The following is an 18,018-nucleotide window of genomic DNA, read 5'->3' on the forward strand; positions in this document are numbered from 1 at the left end:
CAACTTATGAGAACACTTTCTCTAGACAGCTTTGGGTGCCCCTTCAGGTCTTCTGCTCTAAGAGGCACTGAGGGGAAGGGCTTGGGGAGATCTCTTACCTGACACTATGGGGGATGAAAAAGGTGACAACTTTGAAGGAATGAGCATTGAACAACTGAAATCAGAGTTACTGGAAGAACTCCATATGAAAGATTTAATACAGCTCTCAATAACTGAACTAAGATGCAAAATAATGGAACTGAAAGCCAAACTCACTATTGCTAATATAGGCAATGAATGGAAAACCCGTTATGAGATACAACTTGAAGTGAATGATCAACTAAAAAAGCAAATAGTTACTCTCAAAGAGAAATGGGAAAAACTACATGCAGATCCTTCAGACAGATTATCTTCTATTCGTGTCTATGAACAAATGCCAGCAAAATCCTTAGTTGCATTACTTGAAAAGCTAGAAAAAGAAAAAAGGCATCTTGAACATCAACTGAAATACTATGTACTTAAACTGGAAGAAGAATCAAAGGCTTACCAAAAGATCAAGGATGAACGCCAATTATACTTAGCTAAATTATCTCAGGTCTCTCGTTTAAACCAAATTTCTAGAAGGCAGCATATGAATGAATACGACAGAATGAAAGAGAATCTAGTAAAAATGGAAAGATACAATACAGCTTATCAGAAGATAGTAAATGCCAAAAGAGGACCAATGAAAAAGAGTGCAAGATAGATCATGTTCTAAAACTCAACCCGTGATTCAAGAATTGGGTGGATTTCTGTTTCTTCCCTTTTCATTTGTTATATTCATCTTGTCAAATTAATGTTTAATGCATTTTTCAGGAAATTAAATAAATAAGGAAGAACTATTAAACCTCTTTAGCTATTATTTATTCCTCTTTCAAAATAAATAATATTTCATTAAAATGAAAATAAGCAAACAGATAACTAAAAGCTGGGGTAGCAATACTTATACCAGAAAAAAAATTGACTTCAAAACAAAAGCTATATTTTACTTGACATAATGCTCTCCAGATCCATCCATGTTGTCACAAAAGGTAAGAGCTCCTTTTTCTCTACTGTATGGTATTCCATCTTGTAAATGTATCACAATTTTTTGATCCACTCATTTACTGATGGGCACTTAGGTTGCTTCCAGTACTTGGCTATTGTAAATTGTGCTACTATGCACATTGGGGTGCATAGGTTCTTTCAAATTGATGTTTCAGGATTCTTAGGGTAAAGTCCCATCAATGGAATTGCTGGATCAAAAAGCAGTTCCATTTTTGGTTTTCTGAGGAATCATCTCACCTATAAGTGGAATTTAACCAACAAAACAAACAAACAAGCAAAATATAACCAGAGACACTAAAATAAAGAACTGACATTAACCAGAGGAGGTGGGAGGGGATAATGGGGGAGAAAGGGAAACAGTTGTCAAGGTACATGTATAAAGGACACATGGACAAAGCCAAAGGGGGGTAGAATTGAGGGTGGGAGGAGGGGATGGCTGGGGTGGAGGGGAATGGTGGGGGAAAAATGGAGACAACTGTACTTGAGCAATAAAAAAAGAAAAGAAAGAAAGAAAAAAAAAAGGCTATATATTGTAAAAGAGGAAAAAAAGGACCCAGAATTTCCACTTCTGGGCATTTATCAAAAGAAATCCAAAACACTGAGTTGAAAAGAAATATATCTCCATATATTCATTGCAGAATTATTTATAATAGCCAACATATAAAAGCAACCTGAGTGTCCATGGATAGATGAATGCATAAAGAAGTGGTACATATGTGTCACATCCATAAAAAAGAATAATATCTTGCCATATGCAACAAATGGGTGGACCTAGAAGGTATTTTGCTGAATGACATAAGTCAGAGAGAGGAAAACAAATGCAATATGATTTCACTTATATGTGGAAGATAGACCAAAAAAATAAATGAATAAGGAGAACAGAAGCAGACTCACAGACACAGAGGATTTTTTGATGGTTGCCAGATGGGAGAGGAGTTGAGGGTCTGGGTAGAAAAGATGAAGAGATTAAGGAATACAAATTGGTAGTTATAAAATATTCACAGTGATGTGAATTACAAAATAGGGAATCTTGTCAATAATATAATAACTGTGATGTATAGGTACTAGATTTATTGGGTGATCATTTAGTAAGTGATATCAGGTCACTGGGCTGTACAGTTAAGATAATATTGTATGTCAAGTATAATTGAAAAATTTTAAAAATATTTAAAGTAAGAAAAGATCTAATAGAGACAAATCAATATCAATAGTTTCACTTTGATACATGCATAAGAAAACTTAGGAGACTTGGCTGGCTCATTGTGGGCCAAGGGCACATTTCTCAGAGTCCTCACAGTGGCTGTTCTCCCACCTGGAACTCACTTGTGCACCAGGAGTAGGTATAATGTGTGAAAAACAGAATACCTCCTAGAAGAGGAAGCCCACCAACACAGGAAGCACCAACAGCAAAGAACATAAGAATGTGAAGGAGGGAGTGGAAGTCACACTAACTCAACCCAGCACCTATCTGAAAATACAACTAAATAGGGGAGAAATTACTCATAGTAAACAACTGAACAAGAGCAAGAGAAAAGCCTCAAAACCTTGTACATACAGAAGAACCAGCTCCAACACAACCTGCCCACAACTGCACAACAGAAAACAAGAGGTGGGGGACAGACTGACCCTCAGATAAGCAGCTGGTGGGAAGCACCCACCAAAGAAAGACCCAACAATAGCCAAAAACCAAAGACATACACAGAAGCAACATAAACCACAGCCCAAAATCAGTAAGCTCAGGTGATCAAGAAAACTGTAGCACTGAATCTCACAGGTATTCTACCACAGAAGTTTACACCATAAACCCAGGGGGTCAGAACAGAGCAACTTAAGAAGCACAGGGTAACAGGAAGAGTCTCACAAACAATGGGAAGACAAAGAAACAATCCCCAAGTGAAAGGAAAGGGGGAAGACTCAGAAACAATGCTAAATGAAAGAGCGGCAAGTCAACTATCAGATGCTGAGTTCAAAAATTGGTTATGAGGAAACATAATGAGCTCACACAGAATTACCAAAAACTGCACAGAAAGTACAATGAACTCACTAGAAACTATATCAACATGAAAAGAAAATAGAAACTATCAACAAGGGCCAAGAGAAATGAAGAATACAATTTCTGAACTGAAGAACACAGTAGAAGGAATCAAAAGCAGACTTGATGAAGCAGAGGATCAGATCAGCAAACTGGAGGACAAGGTAGGAAAAAAATACCCAGAATGAGCAAGAAAAGGAAAAGAGGCTCAAAAAGAATGAAGAGGGGTTAAGGGAAATGCAAGACAACATGAAACATAATAATATCCATATAATAGGGATACGAGAAGGAGAAGAGGAAGAGCAAGGAATACAAAACCTATTTGAACAAGTTATCATGGAAAATTTCCCTAATTTAATGAGAGAAAAAGGCACACAAATCTAGGAAACACAGAGAGTCCCAATCAAGAGGAACCCAAGGAGGCCTACTTCAAGACACATCATAATTAAAATGGAAAAATTCCAAGACAAAGACAGAATCTTAAAGGCAGCAAGGGAGAAAAAGAAGTAACATACAAGGTAGCCCAAAAAAAGGTTAGCAGCTGACTTCTCAATAGAAATGCTCCAACCCAGAAGAGAATGGCAAAAAATATTCCAAGTAATGAGAACCAGAGACCTACAACAAAGACTGCTTTACCCAGCAAGGCTCTAAATCAAGATAGAAGGCCAAATAAGGAGTTTCCCAGACAAAAGAGGTCTAAAAGAATATACCTCCATCAAACCAGTTCTTCAAGAGATGCTAAATGGATTGCTTTAAGGAAAAGAAGGAAAAGAGAGAGAGAGAGAGGAACGCAGGTACAAAGAAACGGCAATGAACAAATACCTGTCAATAATGTTAAATGTAAATGGATTAAATGCTCCAATCAAAAGACATGGAATAGCTGAATGAATGAGAAAGCATGACCCACACATATGCTGCCTACAAGAGACCCACCTCAGAACAGAAGACCTACACAGACTGAAAGTGAAGGGCTGGAAACAAATTTTCCAAGCAAAAGGACAGGAAAAAAAAGCAGGGCTAGCAATACTCATATCAGACAAAATAAACCTCAAAAAAAGGGCCATAAAGAGAGACCCAGAAGGTCCCTTCATAATACTCAAAGGAAAAATCTACCAGGAATACATAAATATTGTAAATATATATGCATCCAACATAGGAGCACCCAAATACATAAAATCTTGGAGGACTTCAAGAAAGATATTGACAGCAACACAAATATAGTAGGGGACTTTAACACCCCATTGTCAAAGATGGACAGATCCAAACAAAACATTAACAGAGAACTTGTGGCATTGAACAATGCCCTAGATGAAATGGACTAAACTGATTATATATATATATATATATATATATAGCATTTCATCCCAAAGAATCAAAATACACATTCTTTCCAAATGCACATGGAATATTTTCAAAGATAGACCACATAATAGGACACAAAACAAACCTCAACAAGTTCAAGAAAATTGAAATCATATCAAGCACTTTCCTCTGACCACAAGGAACTGAAACTAGAAACAAACCTCAAGGAAAAAAAACACACAACACTCAAAAACATGGAGATTGAATAGCATGCTATTAAACAACGAATGGGTAAAGAATGAGATTAGGGGAGAAATCAAAAAGTTTCTGGAAACAAAAATGAACTCACAACAATCCAAAACCTGTGGGACACAGCGAAGGCAGTCCTGAGAGGGAAGTTCATAGCAATACAGGCCTACATAAAAAGAGTAGAAACATTTCCAATAAACACCCTAACCCTACACCTACAACTACTCGAGGAACAACAACAAAGACAACCCACAGCAAGTACAAGGAAGGAAATAACCAAGACCAGAGCACCATTAGATGACACAGAAACTAAAAGCACAATTTTAAGGATCAATGAATCCAGGAGCTGGTTCTTTGAAAAAATAAACAAAATTGACAAGCCTTTACGCAGACTCATCAAGAAAAAAAAAAGACAGAGGACCCAAATCAACACAATCAGAAATGAAAGAGGAGAGATCACAACTGATACCACAGAAATACAAGGGAGTGTAAGAAATTACTATGAAAAACTATGTGCCAAGAAACTTGAAAACCGAGGTGAAATGTAAAAATTTGTAGAAATATATAGTCTTCCAAAACTGAATGAAGAAGAAGCAGAAAGCCCAAACAGACTAATAACATCTAATGAAATTGAAGTAGTAATCAAAAAATTCCTAACAGGCAAAAGCCTTGGATCAGACAGTTTCAAAGGAGAATTCTACAGAGCATTTAAGGAAGTGCTAACCCCAACCCTTCACAGACTATTCCAAAATCCAAGAAGACAGAAGACTCCCAAACTGTTTTTATGAAGCCAGCATCATCCAAATTCCAAAACCAGATAAAGACACAACAAAGAAAGAAAACTTCAGGCCAATATCGCTGATGAACATAGACGCTAAAATTCTCAACAAAATATTGGCAAACCGCATCCAGCAATACATTAAAAAGATCATACACCATGACCAAGTGGGATTCATCCCAGGGATGCAGGGATGGTACAATATTTGCAAATCAATAAACATAATACATCACATCAACAACAGCAAAGACAAAAATCACATGATCATATCAATAGATGCAGAAAAAGCATTCGATAAGATACAGCACCCATTTCTGATAAAAACACTCAGCAAAGTGGGAATAAAGGGAGCAGTCCTCAACATAATAAAGGCCATATATGAGAGACCTACAGCCAACATCACACTCAATGGACAAAAACTTAGAGCTTTCCCACTAAGATCAGGAACAAGACAAGGATGCCCTCTCTCACCACTCCTATTCAACATAGTATTGGAAGTCCTAGCCACAGCAATCAGACAAGAAAAAGCAATAAAAGGCATCCAAATTGGAGAGGAGGAAATGAAACTGTCACTGTCTGCAGATGACATGATAGTGTACATGGAAAATCCTATAGACTCCACCAAAAACCCACTCAACCTAATAAATGAATTTGGCAAAATAGCCAGATACAAAGTCAATACTCAGAAATCAAAGGCATTCCTGTATACCAACAATGAAACTGCAGAAACAGAAATCAGGAAAAAAATCCCATTTGATATAGCAACAAGAAAAATCAAGTACCTAGGAATCAACCTAACCAAGGAGGTAAAAGACCTGTACTCAGAAAACTATACAACACTGAAGAAAGCAATTAAGGAAGACACAAACAAATGGAAGCATGTACCATGCTTATGGATTGGAAGAATTAACATCATCAAAATGGCCACTACCCAAGGCAATTTATAGATTCAATGCAGTCCCCATTAGAGTACCCATGACATATTTCACAGATATAGAACAAACATTTCAGAAATTTATATGGAACCATAAACAACCCTGAATAGCTGCAGCAATTTTGAGAAAGAAGAACAAAGCAGGAGGGATCACAATACCTGATATCAAACTGTATTACAAGGCCACTGTCATCAAAACAGCCTGGTACTGGCATAAAAACAGGCACATAGACCAATGGAACAGAACAGAGAGCCCAGAAATAAACCCAAGTCTTTACGGTCAATTACTATTTGACAAAGGAGGCAGGAGCATAAAATGGAGCAAAAACAGCCTCTTCAACAGATGATGTTGGGAGATCTGGACAGCTATGTGCAAAAAAATGAAACTCGATCACCAACTTATGCCATACACAAAAATAAACTCAAGATGGATAAAAGACTTAAATATAAGTTGTAACACCATAAAAGTCCTTGAGGAAAACATTGGCAGGAAAATCTCAGACATTCCACGCAGCAACATCCTCACAGACATGTCCCCTAAAGCAAGGGATACAAAGGAAAGAATAAACAAATGGGACCTCATCAAAATAAAAAGCTTCTGTATGGCTAAAGAAAACAGCACCAAATTACAAAGAGAACCAACAGTATGGGAAAACATATTTGTCAATGATACCTCAGACAAGGGCCTGATCTCCAAAATATATAAAGAACTCACACGACTCCACTCCAGGAAGAAAAACAAACCAATTAAAAAATGGGCAAAGGACTTGAACAGACAATTCTCCAAGGAAGACATACAGAGGGCCCAGAAACTTATGAAAAGATGCTCAGCATCACTAACCATCAGAGAGATGCAAATTAAAACCACAATGAGGTACCATCTCACACCAGTCAGAGTGGCCAAGATAAACAAATCAACAAACAAATGGAGAGGATGTGGAGAAAAGGAACCCTAGTGCACTGTTGGTGGGAATGCAGACTGGTGTGGCCACTGTGGAAAACAGTATGGAATTTCCTCAGAAAACTAAAAATGGAACTGCCCTTTGACCCAGCAATTCCACTGCTGGGATTATACCCTAAGAACCCTGAAACACCAATCCAAAAGAACCTATGCACCCCAATGTTCATAGCAGCACAATTTACAATAGCCAAGTACTGGAAGCAACCTAAGTGCCCATTGGCAAATGAGTGGATCCAAAAACCATGTTATATTTACACAATGGAATTCTATGCAGCAGAGAAAAAGAAGGAGCTTATACCTTTTGCAACAGCATGGATGGAACTGGAGAGCATTATGTTAAGTGAAATAAGCCAGACGGTGAGGGACAAATACCATATGATCTCACCTTTAACTGGAACATAATCAACAAAAGAAAAAAGGAAACAAAATATAACCAGAAACATTGAAGTTAAGAACAATCTAACAATGAGCAGGGGGGAGTGGGGAGGGGATAGTGAGGTGAGGGAATTACAAGATCTAGTATAAAGGACACATGGATGAAATCAAGGGGGAGGGTGGAGGTGGGGGAGGGAGGTGGGTTCAGCTGGGGTGGGGTGGACAGATGGGGAGAAAAGGCATACAACTGTAATTGAATAAAAATAAAAATTTAAAAAACTTAAATTTTATAATAAAATTTTTATTATTAAAGTTTTTATTTTTTTAATTTTTATTTTTTATTGTTCAGTTACAATTGTCCCATCTTTCCACCATTGCTCTCCCCTGCCCATCCTCCCTCACTCCCGCAGTCAATTGCCCCCATTGTCTGTCCTTCACATTCATTTTCACAATAACACTTTAAAACTGTTTAGCCAAGTATTATTACTTCTAATTTCTAATAGAATGTACTCAGGCTTTAGTCAATGAATAATCTGTCCCAAAGTAATGTGGCTTATGAATAAGATAGAAAGTTTGAGTTACATTTAAATAGGTATAACTCTAAGATCAGTATTTTATTTTTAAATGTCAGTGCATTATCAAAAAAAGCATTATCTTTCCAGGGATATATGTATTATAATATGGAAAATTAATTTACTGTTAATAGTCAAAAAAGTACCAAAAGTAGATGATCAGGAAGGAGGGTTTTCTGGCCTTTATAACCCTAATCTCACTCCATGTAGGCACCAGGTGACTATACCACTATATATGGACTACACCAGTATTTAAAAAGAATTAAGACAGAATATTTATACATTTCTTCTAAGCTTCAGTGTGGCATCATTAAAAGTCATTTTTATAACAAAAGTCTTCATATATTTTACAGAGAACTTAGTGCTGAATCTTCATTTACTTTCTACCCTGATTAGAAAGCTCTTAAGGCAAAGTATACCTGCTCCTGTTATTCTTCACTATCGCCTCGTTCAAAGTGTGTAAAATAATCACAAACAATCCTACTCTCCATCCACATCTCACCCAACACTATCCTGCTGGGTCTACCTTAGAGCCCGCTACAAGGATCCTGCAATTGTACTCACCCATAGCTATATAAATAAATAACATGTTAGGGAGACAGTGGTGTCCATGCATCTTTTTTTAGCTTTAATATTCTTAACATAGTTGAAATAATGCTTATCAGAACCTTAAAAACAAAATTTTGTCATAAAAAAGGATAGACTAAGAGTTCTTGAATCAAGCCATATTTTAGACCTGTTTTACTTCTTGAAAGATCATATGGTTCAAATAACAACTTCCTGTTTTATACTACTATGACTACATATAAAATAGCATTTCAAATTTATAATTATAACTTGAGAATTTGAAAAACTTTAGTTTTGCAGCAAACTAAGCCAGAAATAAAGATTTTTATTATCTAAAACCACACAGCAGAATAATGGCAGGACTTGAGCTTCATATAGCAATATATGGTAGAAGACATTTTCTGTACAACTTTTGAGAAGATCCTTTGTTTTAACATAGGTATCTCCCCTAATTTTATGTTCTAATATTACCCCATACCATTATATTATTTGCAAATAATAATAATAATAATAATAATATAATGTTCCTATGTAAATACATGATTGTCATGAGTTTTAATGTAAAATATTCTGGATTTCCATTTTAATTATTTATTTAGCACTTTCATTTTTATATATTGTTTTTCTTATAGTTAATATTTAAAATTTTAATTTCTGGATTAAATAATAGTAACATTTTCAAGGCTTAAAATATATATTAAAATTACTATCCTAAAGTATTTCACACTGTTATATTAGTATTTTATGCAAGTATTTGTTTTAACATAGTCTTGCTAAGTTTAGATATTATAACTTTTAGTGATCTTTACTGACTTAATATTTTTAAAAATCTGAGTCATTTTAATATCACATTATTTTTTATATCTAGGGAGGGTAAGCATATTCTCTTATTAAAATGATAATTGTTTTTCTATTTTGAATGAGTTGTGTATAAAATTGTTTGTCTTTTTATTTATTGTTTAGAATTTTCCTTACACTTTACCTTATGTGTTACTATGTGAAATTCAGTCTTTTGCTGTTCTTTTCATTTTTTCTTAACATGTATTAATTGTAAATAATGAACATGTAATTTTCATTACTCCTCAGTCTAGAACTCCTTGTTTTCAAAAGTTACTAAATATTTATTTATTTAAACTTATAGTTTTTCTATAATATGGATTGTTTAAATTGTTTTACTTTTTACAATATAGAGATTTAGTTCAGAGGATGTTTTGAGATAAATTATTTAACTTTTTTTTCAGGAAGTTAGTTACCCCTCAAATTTTATTCTTGAGATGCTATATGAAATTATATTTAAAGAAATAATTTAAGAAAAACTTTAATGATTGGATATTGCTTCTTTATAAATTATATACTCTCATAGTAAGAACAAAAACACAGTTTTTTTTCGTATAGAGATTAATATCTTCAGGATAGTGACACTGTCTTCTTTGTAAAAATATTTAGCAAAATGCTTAAAATATAGTTAGCATTTTATAAGGCTTTAGTTAATGAATAAATAATAAGTGAATGACATTTTATATAAATTTATTATACCTCATTATTTAATATTATAGAAAAATTTTTAATCCTTATTTTTAAGGGATTTATGATTTTGTTATTTTATAATTTTTAAGATGTGAACTTTTTATTTAACATTTATTTTGAATGAATTCTGAAGATACAGTGTTTACAGAATGTTTTTCTTTTTTTAAATATATTTTATTGGTTATGCTATTATAGTTGTCCCATTTTTCCCCATTTATTCCCCTCTGCCTGCACACCCCCTCCCACCTGCATTCCTTCCTCTTTAGTTCATGTCCATGAGTTGTACATATAAGTTCTTTGGCTTCTACATTTCCTATACTATTCTTAACCTCCCCGTGTCTACTTTCTACCTACCATTTATGCTACTTATTCTCTGTAACTTTTGCCCCTGTCTCCCCCTCTGCCTCCCCCACTGATAACCCTCCATGTGATCTCCATTTCTGTAATTCTGTTCCTGTTGCAGTTGTTTGCTTAGTTTGTTTTTGGTTTTGTTTTTGTTTTTTTTTTTAAGGTTCAGTTATTGATAGTTGTGAATTTGTTGTCATTTTACTGTTCATATTTTTTATTATCTTTTTCTTAGATAAAGTCCTTTTAACATTTCATCTAATCAGAGCTTGATAATGATGAACTCCTTTAACTTGACCTTGTCTGAGAAGCTCTTCATCTGCCCTTCCATTATAAATAATAGTTTTGCTGGATAGAGTAATCTTGGATGTGGGTCCTTCCCTTTCATAACTTTGAATACATCTTTCCAGCTTCTTCTTGCATGTAAGGTTAATTTTGAGAAATCAGCTGATAGCCTTATGGAAACTCCTTTGTTTGTAACTATATTTTCTCTTTCTGATGTTAAGATTCCTTCCTTATCTTTAATCTTGGCTAATGTAATTATTATGTGTCCTGGTGTGTGCTTCCTTGAGTCCAACTTCTTTGGGAGTATCTGAGCTTCCTGGACTTCCGGAAAGTCTATTTCCTTTGCCAGCTTGGGGAAGTTCTCCTTCATTATTTTTTCAAATAAGAAGCCAGGCAGTGAGGGACAAATACCATATGATCTCACCTTTAATTGGAACCTTAATCAACAAAACAAACAAGCAAGCAAAATATAACCAGAGACATTGAAATTAAGAACAATCTGACAGTAAACAGAGGAGAGGTAGGAAGAGATAATGGGGGAAAGCGTTTTCAGGAACAACTGTAAAGGACACATGGATATAACCAAGGGGGTGTGGAAGCAGGGGAGGGAGTTGGGGATGGCTGGGGTGGGGGGTGGAGGTAGGGGAAATGCAGAGAATTGTAATTGAACAGCAAAAAACAAAAGTTTTCAATTTCTTGCTCTTTCTCTTCTCCTTCTGGCACCCCGATGATTCTGATGTTGGAATGTTTAAAGTTGTCCCGGAGATTCCTAAGCCTCTCCTCATTTTCTCGAATTCTTCTTTCTTCATTCTGTTCTGGTCAACTATTTATTTCTTCCTTCTGGCCCAAACTATTGATTTGAGACCCAGTTTCTGTCCTTTCACTGTTGGTTCCCTGTACATTTTCCTTTATTTCACTTTTCATAGCCTTCACTTTTTCTTCTATTTTTTGACCATACTCAAACAATTCTGTGAACATCCTGATTACCAGTGTTTTGAACTGTGCATCTGATAGGTTGGCTATCTCTTCACCGCTTAGTTGTAATTTTTCTGGAGCTTTGATCTCTTCTTTCATTTGGGCCATTTTTAAAAAATATTTGTCTCAGGGCACTTGTTTTATAGTAAGGGGCAGAGCCTTAGGTATTTGCCAGGGTGGGACAACCCATGTCACTGGGTTTTGACACTGTTTGTGGGGGCAGGGGGTCTGAGAGTGAACAACACTGCTTGCTCAGCTCTCAGCTGGCTTTCAGTCACTTACCCAGAGCAAATTGGCCCTTCTGGTGCTGATTCCTGGGTGAGTGGTTTTGTGTATGTTCTAGGGCCCTTTGGGTCTCTCCAATGAACTCTCCTGTGAAGCTATGCATTTTTCCCCCTGCCACAACCCCTCAGTTTTTTTCAGTCAGAGGTTTTGAGGTTTTATTTTCCCATGCTGGAACACTGGGTTGAGCGGTCTGTCTGGCCCAGAGTTGTTCCTCCCAGTTTATCTGCACTCAAATGTGAACCAGCCACCACCTCACCAGCCCCAGTCCTCCAGTTGCCACCTTGCTGCAAGTCCTTTCTGCCTGTCTGCCTGTCTCCACCCCTCCTACCAGTCTAGATGAGTGTTTCTTCTTTAACTCCTTTGGTTGTCAGACTTCCATACAGTTTGATTTTCTGTCAGTTCTGGTTGTCTTTTTGTTTTTAAATTTATTGTTTTCCTTCTTTTGGTTGTGCAAGGAGGCAAAGTGTATCCACCTATGCCTCCATCTTAGCCAGAAGTCAGTATCTGGGTCTTATATAGATTTCATATTATCTAAACTTATTGTTACAATATGTGAAAGTATTAGTTAAATACTCTTATAAACTGAGATATTATAGTCTGATTGGGCTAGTTCTATAACATGACTATTCTAGTTCAATCTCATGATGCTATCATGTAAATTTTTGTCATAATTTTTTAGTCAGGTTGACTTTCATCTTGATAAAGCTACAGGTTATTAGTTTGAGCTTCAAAAGAAAGTTCTATAAAATTCTAGAGTTCTCAATACAAAATGACATTATCATTTTGTCAATGTCAATACAAAATGACATTATGCATTTGCATAAAATATATTTTTAATCCCTTTACTTTTAGTCTGTGTGTATCTTTCAATCTGAGATGGGTCTCTTGGAGGCAATATAAATGTGGGTCTTGTTTCCTACCCATTCAGCTACCCTATGTCTTTTGGTTGGAGCATTTAAGTCACTTACATTTAAGATGATTATTGATAGATACATATGTAGTGCCATTGTATTGTTAGATCTTTTCCTCTGTTTTTTAAAAGATTTTATTTATTTATTTTTAGAGAGAGAAGAAGGGAGGGAGAAAGAGAGAGAAACATCAATATGTGGTTGGCTCTTATGCACCCTCTAATGGGGATCTGGCCCACAACCCAGACAGATGCCCTAACTGGGAGTCAATCCACTGAGATGCACAAGCCAGGGCCTTTCTTTTTCTTTTTAAGTAAGCCCTTTACCTTTTTTTGCAGTACTGGTTTTGTGTTAAGAAACTCCTTTAGCTTTTCCTTGTCTGGGAAGCTCCTTATTTCTCCTTTGATTTTAAATGATAGCCTTGCTGTGTAAAGTAGCCTTAGTTGTAGGTCCTTGCTTTTCATCACCTTGAATATTTCACGCCACTCCCTTCTGGCCTGAAATGTTCCTCTTGTGGATTGTGTATTCAGAGAATGATTGTTTATAATGTTTAAGATATCATCAAGAATGAAATTGAACAAAAGTAGTGCTGATTTTTAAAGGGAATAAACCTCTGAATCTGTAGACATATAAGTTTACTATAGACCTTTAGTGAAATTCAAAAATAGATTTTCAGACATTAAAGTCTAATAATCTTCTTTTTCTTCTAGTAAGAAATGGAGGTATTTCTTGATTTCAGCAAATCTTATGACAAGGAGTCTCATGAGATCTTTATAAATAGACTAACATTGAAATTCACATGTTAGAAGATTATTATCCTTTCACTTTATTTCTGCTGAACAACTTCACCCACAGCCTGTTGATTAATGAACTGGCATCAGGGTACACAAAAGTCTATCAGGGTGGAGGCCATTGTCCTTGACCTTGTCCTATTTGATACTTTTATTAATAACTAAGATAAAGACATAGTGATAATGTGCTTGATCTGTGTGTGTATGTTGTAACTGGGAGCCATAATTAATATTTAGAGTGATGGAATGAGAGGACGAGGAGGAATCTGAAGAAATTATGAGGTAAACCTAGAAGATGAATTCCTCTGGGGATAAGTAAAATACTTGGTTTTTTAAAAAATGGAGCACAACTTAATACAGAAAATCAGAATAGAGGAAAGTTAACTTTAAGAAAAATGATCTGATAGTAATGGGCAGAGGATTGACTTGGGGTGGTGAACACACAATACAGAGTGCAGATTATGTGTTGTAGAATTGTGTACCTGAAACCTGTATAACTTTGTTAACCAGTGTCACCCCAATAAATTCAATAAAAAAAGAAAAAAAGAATAAAAAGAAACATAGTGTTGCTTATTCACTGGCATAAAAATGCTTTATGTGATCTTGTTTTTATTTCATGGTAAGGTAAAACAATACACTCAAATTGATTTATTTGTATGTATATTTTGAAATAATTATTTCATGGATACAAAAGTTATTTCTAGAAATACAAGTATATAGTGAATTCTAAATTATAGCTTTTCATAAATATATTTTAATTTACTCTTTAATACTGGGACATTGTAATAATATAATTAACTTTTTCCAATTAAGAGAGAACTATATTTTGATTTGAATGAAGATATTAATTGTATTGACTTACATGTTTCTTTTTTTCCTTTAGGCTGTACTTTGGAGGTATAAATTTTCTCAGCTTAAAGGTTCTTCAGATGATGGCAAGAGCAAAATCAAATTTTTGTTTCAGAATCCAGATACTAAACAGATTGAAGCAAAGGTAAAACCAAGTTCATCACATAAACCACCTCTAACTACATTAATACTGTTATGAATCAAAGTGTGGGGTAATTTAGAACCAAAAGAGCAAAAACACATTTTCTCTTTACTTTGGACTATATCTCGTGTCCAAAAGAAAAAAAAATCACTTTAAGATTTTAATGGCTAATTTTCACTGAAAGGCATAATTTTTAGTTTTAATTCTTTATGAATTTTATTTGCATCACACTAAAACAACAATCTGGGAATTGAAAAAGTCACTTTCTTGGTTATTTCAACACTAAGTTATAATTTTAAATGCTGAAAAAAATTTCTGACTATTTTGGATATGGCTATAAACCCTTAAAGAAAAATATATATCAAGTCATATTTTCCTCAGGTTATTATGTTTAAACAAAATTTACTTATTTGTAAATGAATCATTTTTGCTTTGCTTCATGCAAATTTTCAGAATGCTTAACTATTTAACTATGTTTTTATAAGTCATCAAAAAAGATTCACTACTTTCATTTTTTATGAATACATATGTTTTTAAAAATTCAAAATTTGAATTATTTCCATTACCTTACTATAGAATTTACAATAACAATGTTTGTCTTATAATAAACTATAAATATATATTCCAGTGTGGAAGAATGGGTAAATAATAAATACCAAAGTGAAAATTTTAATTCCATGTTATTAAAAACCCAAATATAATTTTTAACTATTCATTAAAATTAACATTATTCTTTTACATTCCTGTACCTATTAAATTCATAGAGTAAGTGTCATAGCCTGACATTCAAAATCTTTCAAGGAATGACCCTATCTATTTTCATGCTCTTATTCTTCTTTTACCAAGATGTTTCCTTTTTTTTTGGCCTTATATGTAAATATATAAGCTGGTGCTTTTTCTTATCTTTTAATTCCTTAGTTTTTTATCTGAATCTCTGTGAGAATACTCCATTTCTGTCTTATGTTTCTCTTTAGACTTTTCTTATTATCTGCCCCTAGCCTGTAGGTTGTTTAAAGAGGAAACTATGGCTTATCACTTCTTTTTTGCTGCTCGCTTTTCTACCACATTTCTCTAAAGATTTGTTGTTACCCACAGTCTTGCCTTGTATTTGTCTCCCATCTATTTAAACAAATGTCTTGGTGACTCTAACCACTTCCTTTATTTTATTTGCCTCATAATTTTCAAATACACTCCATCACTGCCTCTTTGCTAACTACAGACCCATCTATGAAGTTGCTTTCTCTTCATCACTTGGTGCAGTTGCTTCTGGTTTCTCCTGTGTCTACAATTTATTGATCATTTACTTTGTTCTAGCCACTAGCACTTCTTATTAATTTTATTCTCAATGTTATTATTAAAAATACATTACTATAGTCCAAATATTTATCTTTAGCTTTTGGTAGATTTCTCAATCTTTCAAGACACAGGACATATCCTAACACTAGTGAATGATGTTAATATTCTCAGTTCTTATATTATTCTGGTTAATGTGGAACCTCAACCACTAGTTGCTGACAGCTGTATAGCATTTGATAAATTACTTCTCTTCAAATCCTTTTAAATGTGCTAACAAATACTTAGTTCACAACAAAAACTAAAGGATGAATGCAATGAAATGACTACAAACTATGGTCTTTAAGTTTCAGTCTAATGCAGCATGTGTTATATATGGAACTGACTATACTTACTTAACTTTAATAGTTATTAGTCACCTGTCAGATGTTAAATATTACTTATTATACTGTTTTCAAGCAATATTTCATAAGTATGTTTATTAAGTTTTAAAATTATAGGCAGCAATTTTTGAGTAGTAGAAAAAGAAAACTCAAAAAGTATTTAGTGAATTACTAAGGTTCTTTAAAGTTATCATCTCCTTCTTTATAAAAGGAATACTAATACTTCAATGAGTAACAATGAAAATACCAGATTATCTAGAGACACTATTTAACAACAATATGGTACTAAACACTCAGAATGGTGATTAGTTCTATAGAATTGTTAGCCATACTGGTATATATTATCTCTGCTGACACAGAAATTGTTTAAGAATTAATGCTAGTACAAATGCTAATATTTTATAACCATTATAAATGCAACCTATGAACAATAATCAAAGCTATCATCATAGAAGGAAGACATAGATATTGCCACATGTATCACATTTCTGGACTTATGGGACCCTTGTACCATAAGGATGACCTATGGTTGAAGTCAATGTCATCTGAAAATTCAACATTTTCTTTGTTAAAACATTTTTTTAATGAATGGATAGACCATATGATACAGTGGAAAAATTTACAATCAAGTATCCATCCATTTAAATTTCTTCTTTATCATTTCCTAGATATATTACATTGGTATTTATCACTATATTACAACCGCTACCTTGCAGGGGATGTATAGAAATAAATATCCCCAGTTTGTGGCACATAGTAGACAATCAATCACTGGTGAAATATTTTTTATTTTTGAGATTTTATAGACAGTATTTTTTCTGAGATGGCCATAATGTATTCCTTCCCATGTGTTCTTCTAGAAAATGACTCTTCTTTTTGAATGTACGTGATACAATTTCTGAGGCTAGGTCATAAAAGTCAATAAAGTGTCTGCCTCCAGTGCTGGAGCACTTGACCTTAGAGCCTTGAAGGACCGTGCTTTCAGGATGCCAGGTCAGAACCTAACATAATCATGGAGGAAGGAATAAAATAGCAGCTATTATTACTAGAAGACAGGTCAAAAAAGATGATTTTTCCTTGTATTTATTTTTTTATTGTTGTTCAAGTACAGTTGTCTCCATTTTCTGCCCACCACTCTCCTCACCCCAGCCATCCCTACCTCCCACCCTCGATTCTAGCCTCCTTTGGTTTTGTCCATGTGTCTTTTATAGATGTTCCTGAAATGCCTTTGTCCCCCATTATTCTCTCCAACCTCCCCTCTGGTTACTCTCTGTTTATTTTTAATTTCAATGTCTCTGGTTATATTTTGCTTGCTTGTTTTGTTTTGTTGATTAGGTTCCACTTATAGGTGAGATTATATGGTATTTGTGATTTTTAACATGTATATTTGTTGCCCTTCT

At 34.5% G+C, this 18,018-nt stretch overlaps 2 protein-coding genes across 2 annotated transcripts in view; both read left to right on the forward strand.

Moving 5' to 3' along the window:
- SNTG1 (syntrophin gamma 1) overlaps positions 1–18,018 on the forward strand; it is a 534,413-nt gene that overhangs the window by 499,819 nt on the left and 16,576 nt on the right. The window contains exon 17 of the mRNA XM_024578290.3: positions 14,835–14,945. Within this exon, the coding sequence (XP_024434058.1) occupies positions 14,835–14,945 (111 nt within the window). The remainder of the gene's footprint in view (positions 1–14,834; positions 14,946–18,018) is intronic.
- LOC112320745 (coiled-coil domain-containing protein 169-like) lies at positions 107–724 on the forward strand. The gene has a single exon (XM_024578231.2). The coding sequence runs from the start codon at positions 107–109 to the stop codon at positions 722–724; it is 618 nt and encodes a 205-aa protein (XP_024433999.1).

The sequence above is a fragment of the Desmodus rotundus genome, chromosome 8 (genome assembly GCF_022682495.2).
Source record: "Desmodus rotundus isolate HL8 chromosome 8, HLdesRot8A.1, whole genome shotgun sequence".
Lineage (NCBI taxonomy): Eukaryota > Metazoa > Chordata > Mammalia > Chiroptera > Phyllostomidae > Desmodus > Desmodus rotundus.

Bases quoted from the DNA above. Each gene is read 5' to 3' on its own strand.
- LOC112320745 (XM_024578231.2), top strand. From the start codon at position 107: ATGGGGGATGAAAAAGGTGACAACTTTGAAGGAATGAGCATTGAACAA.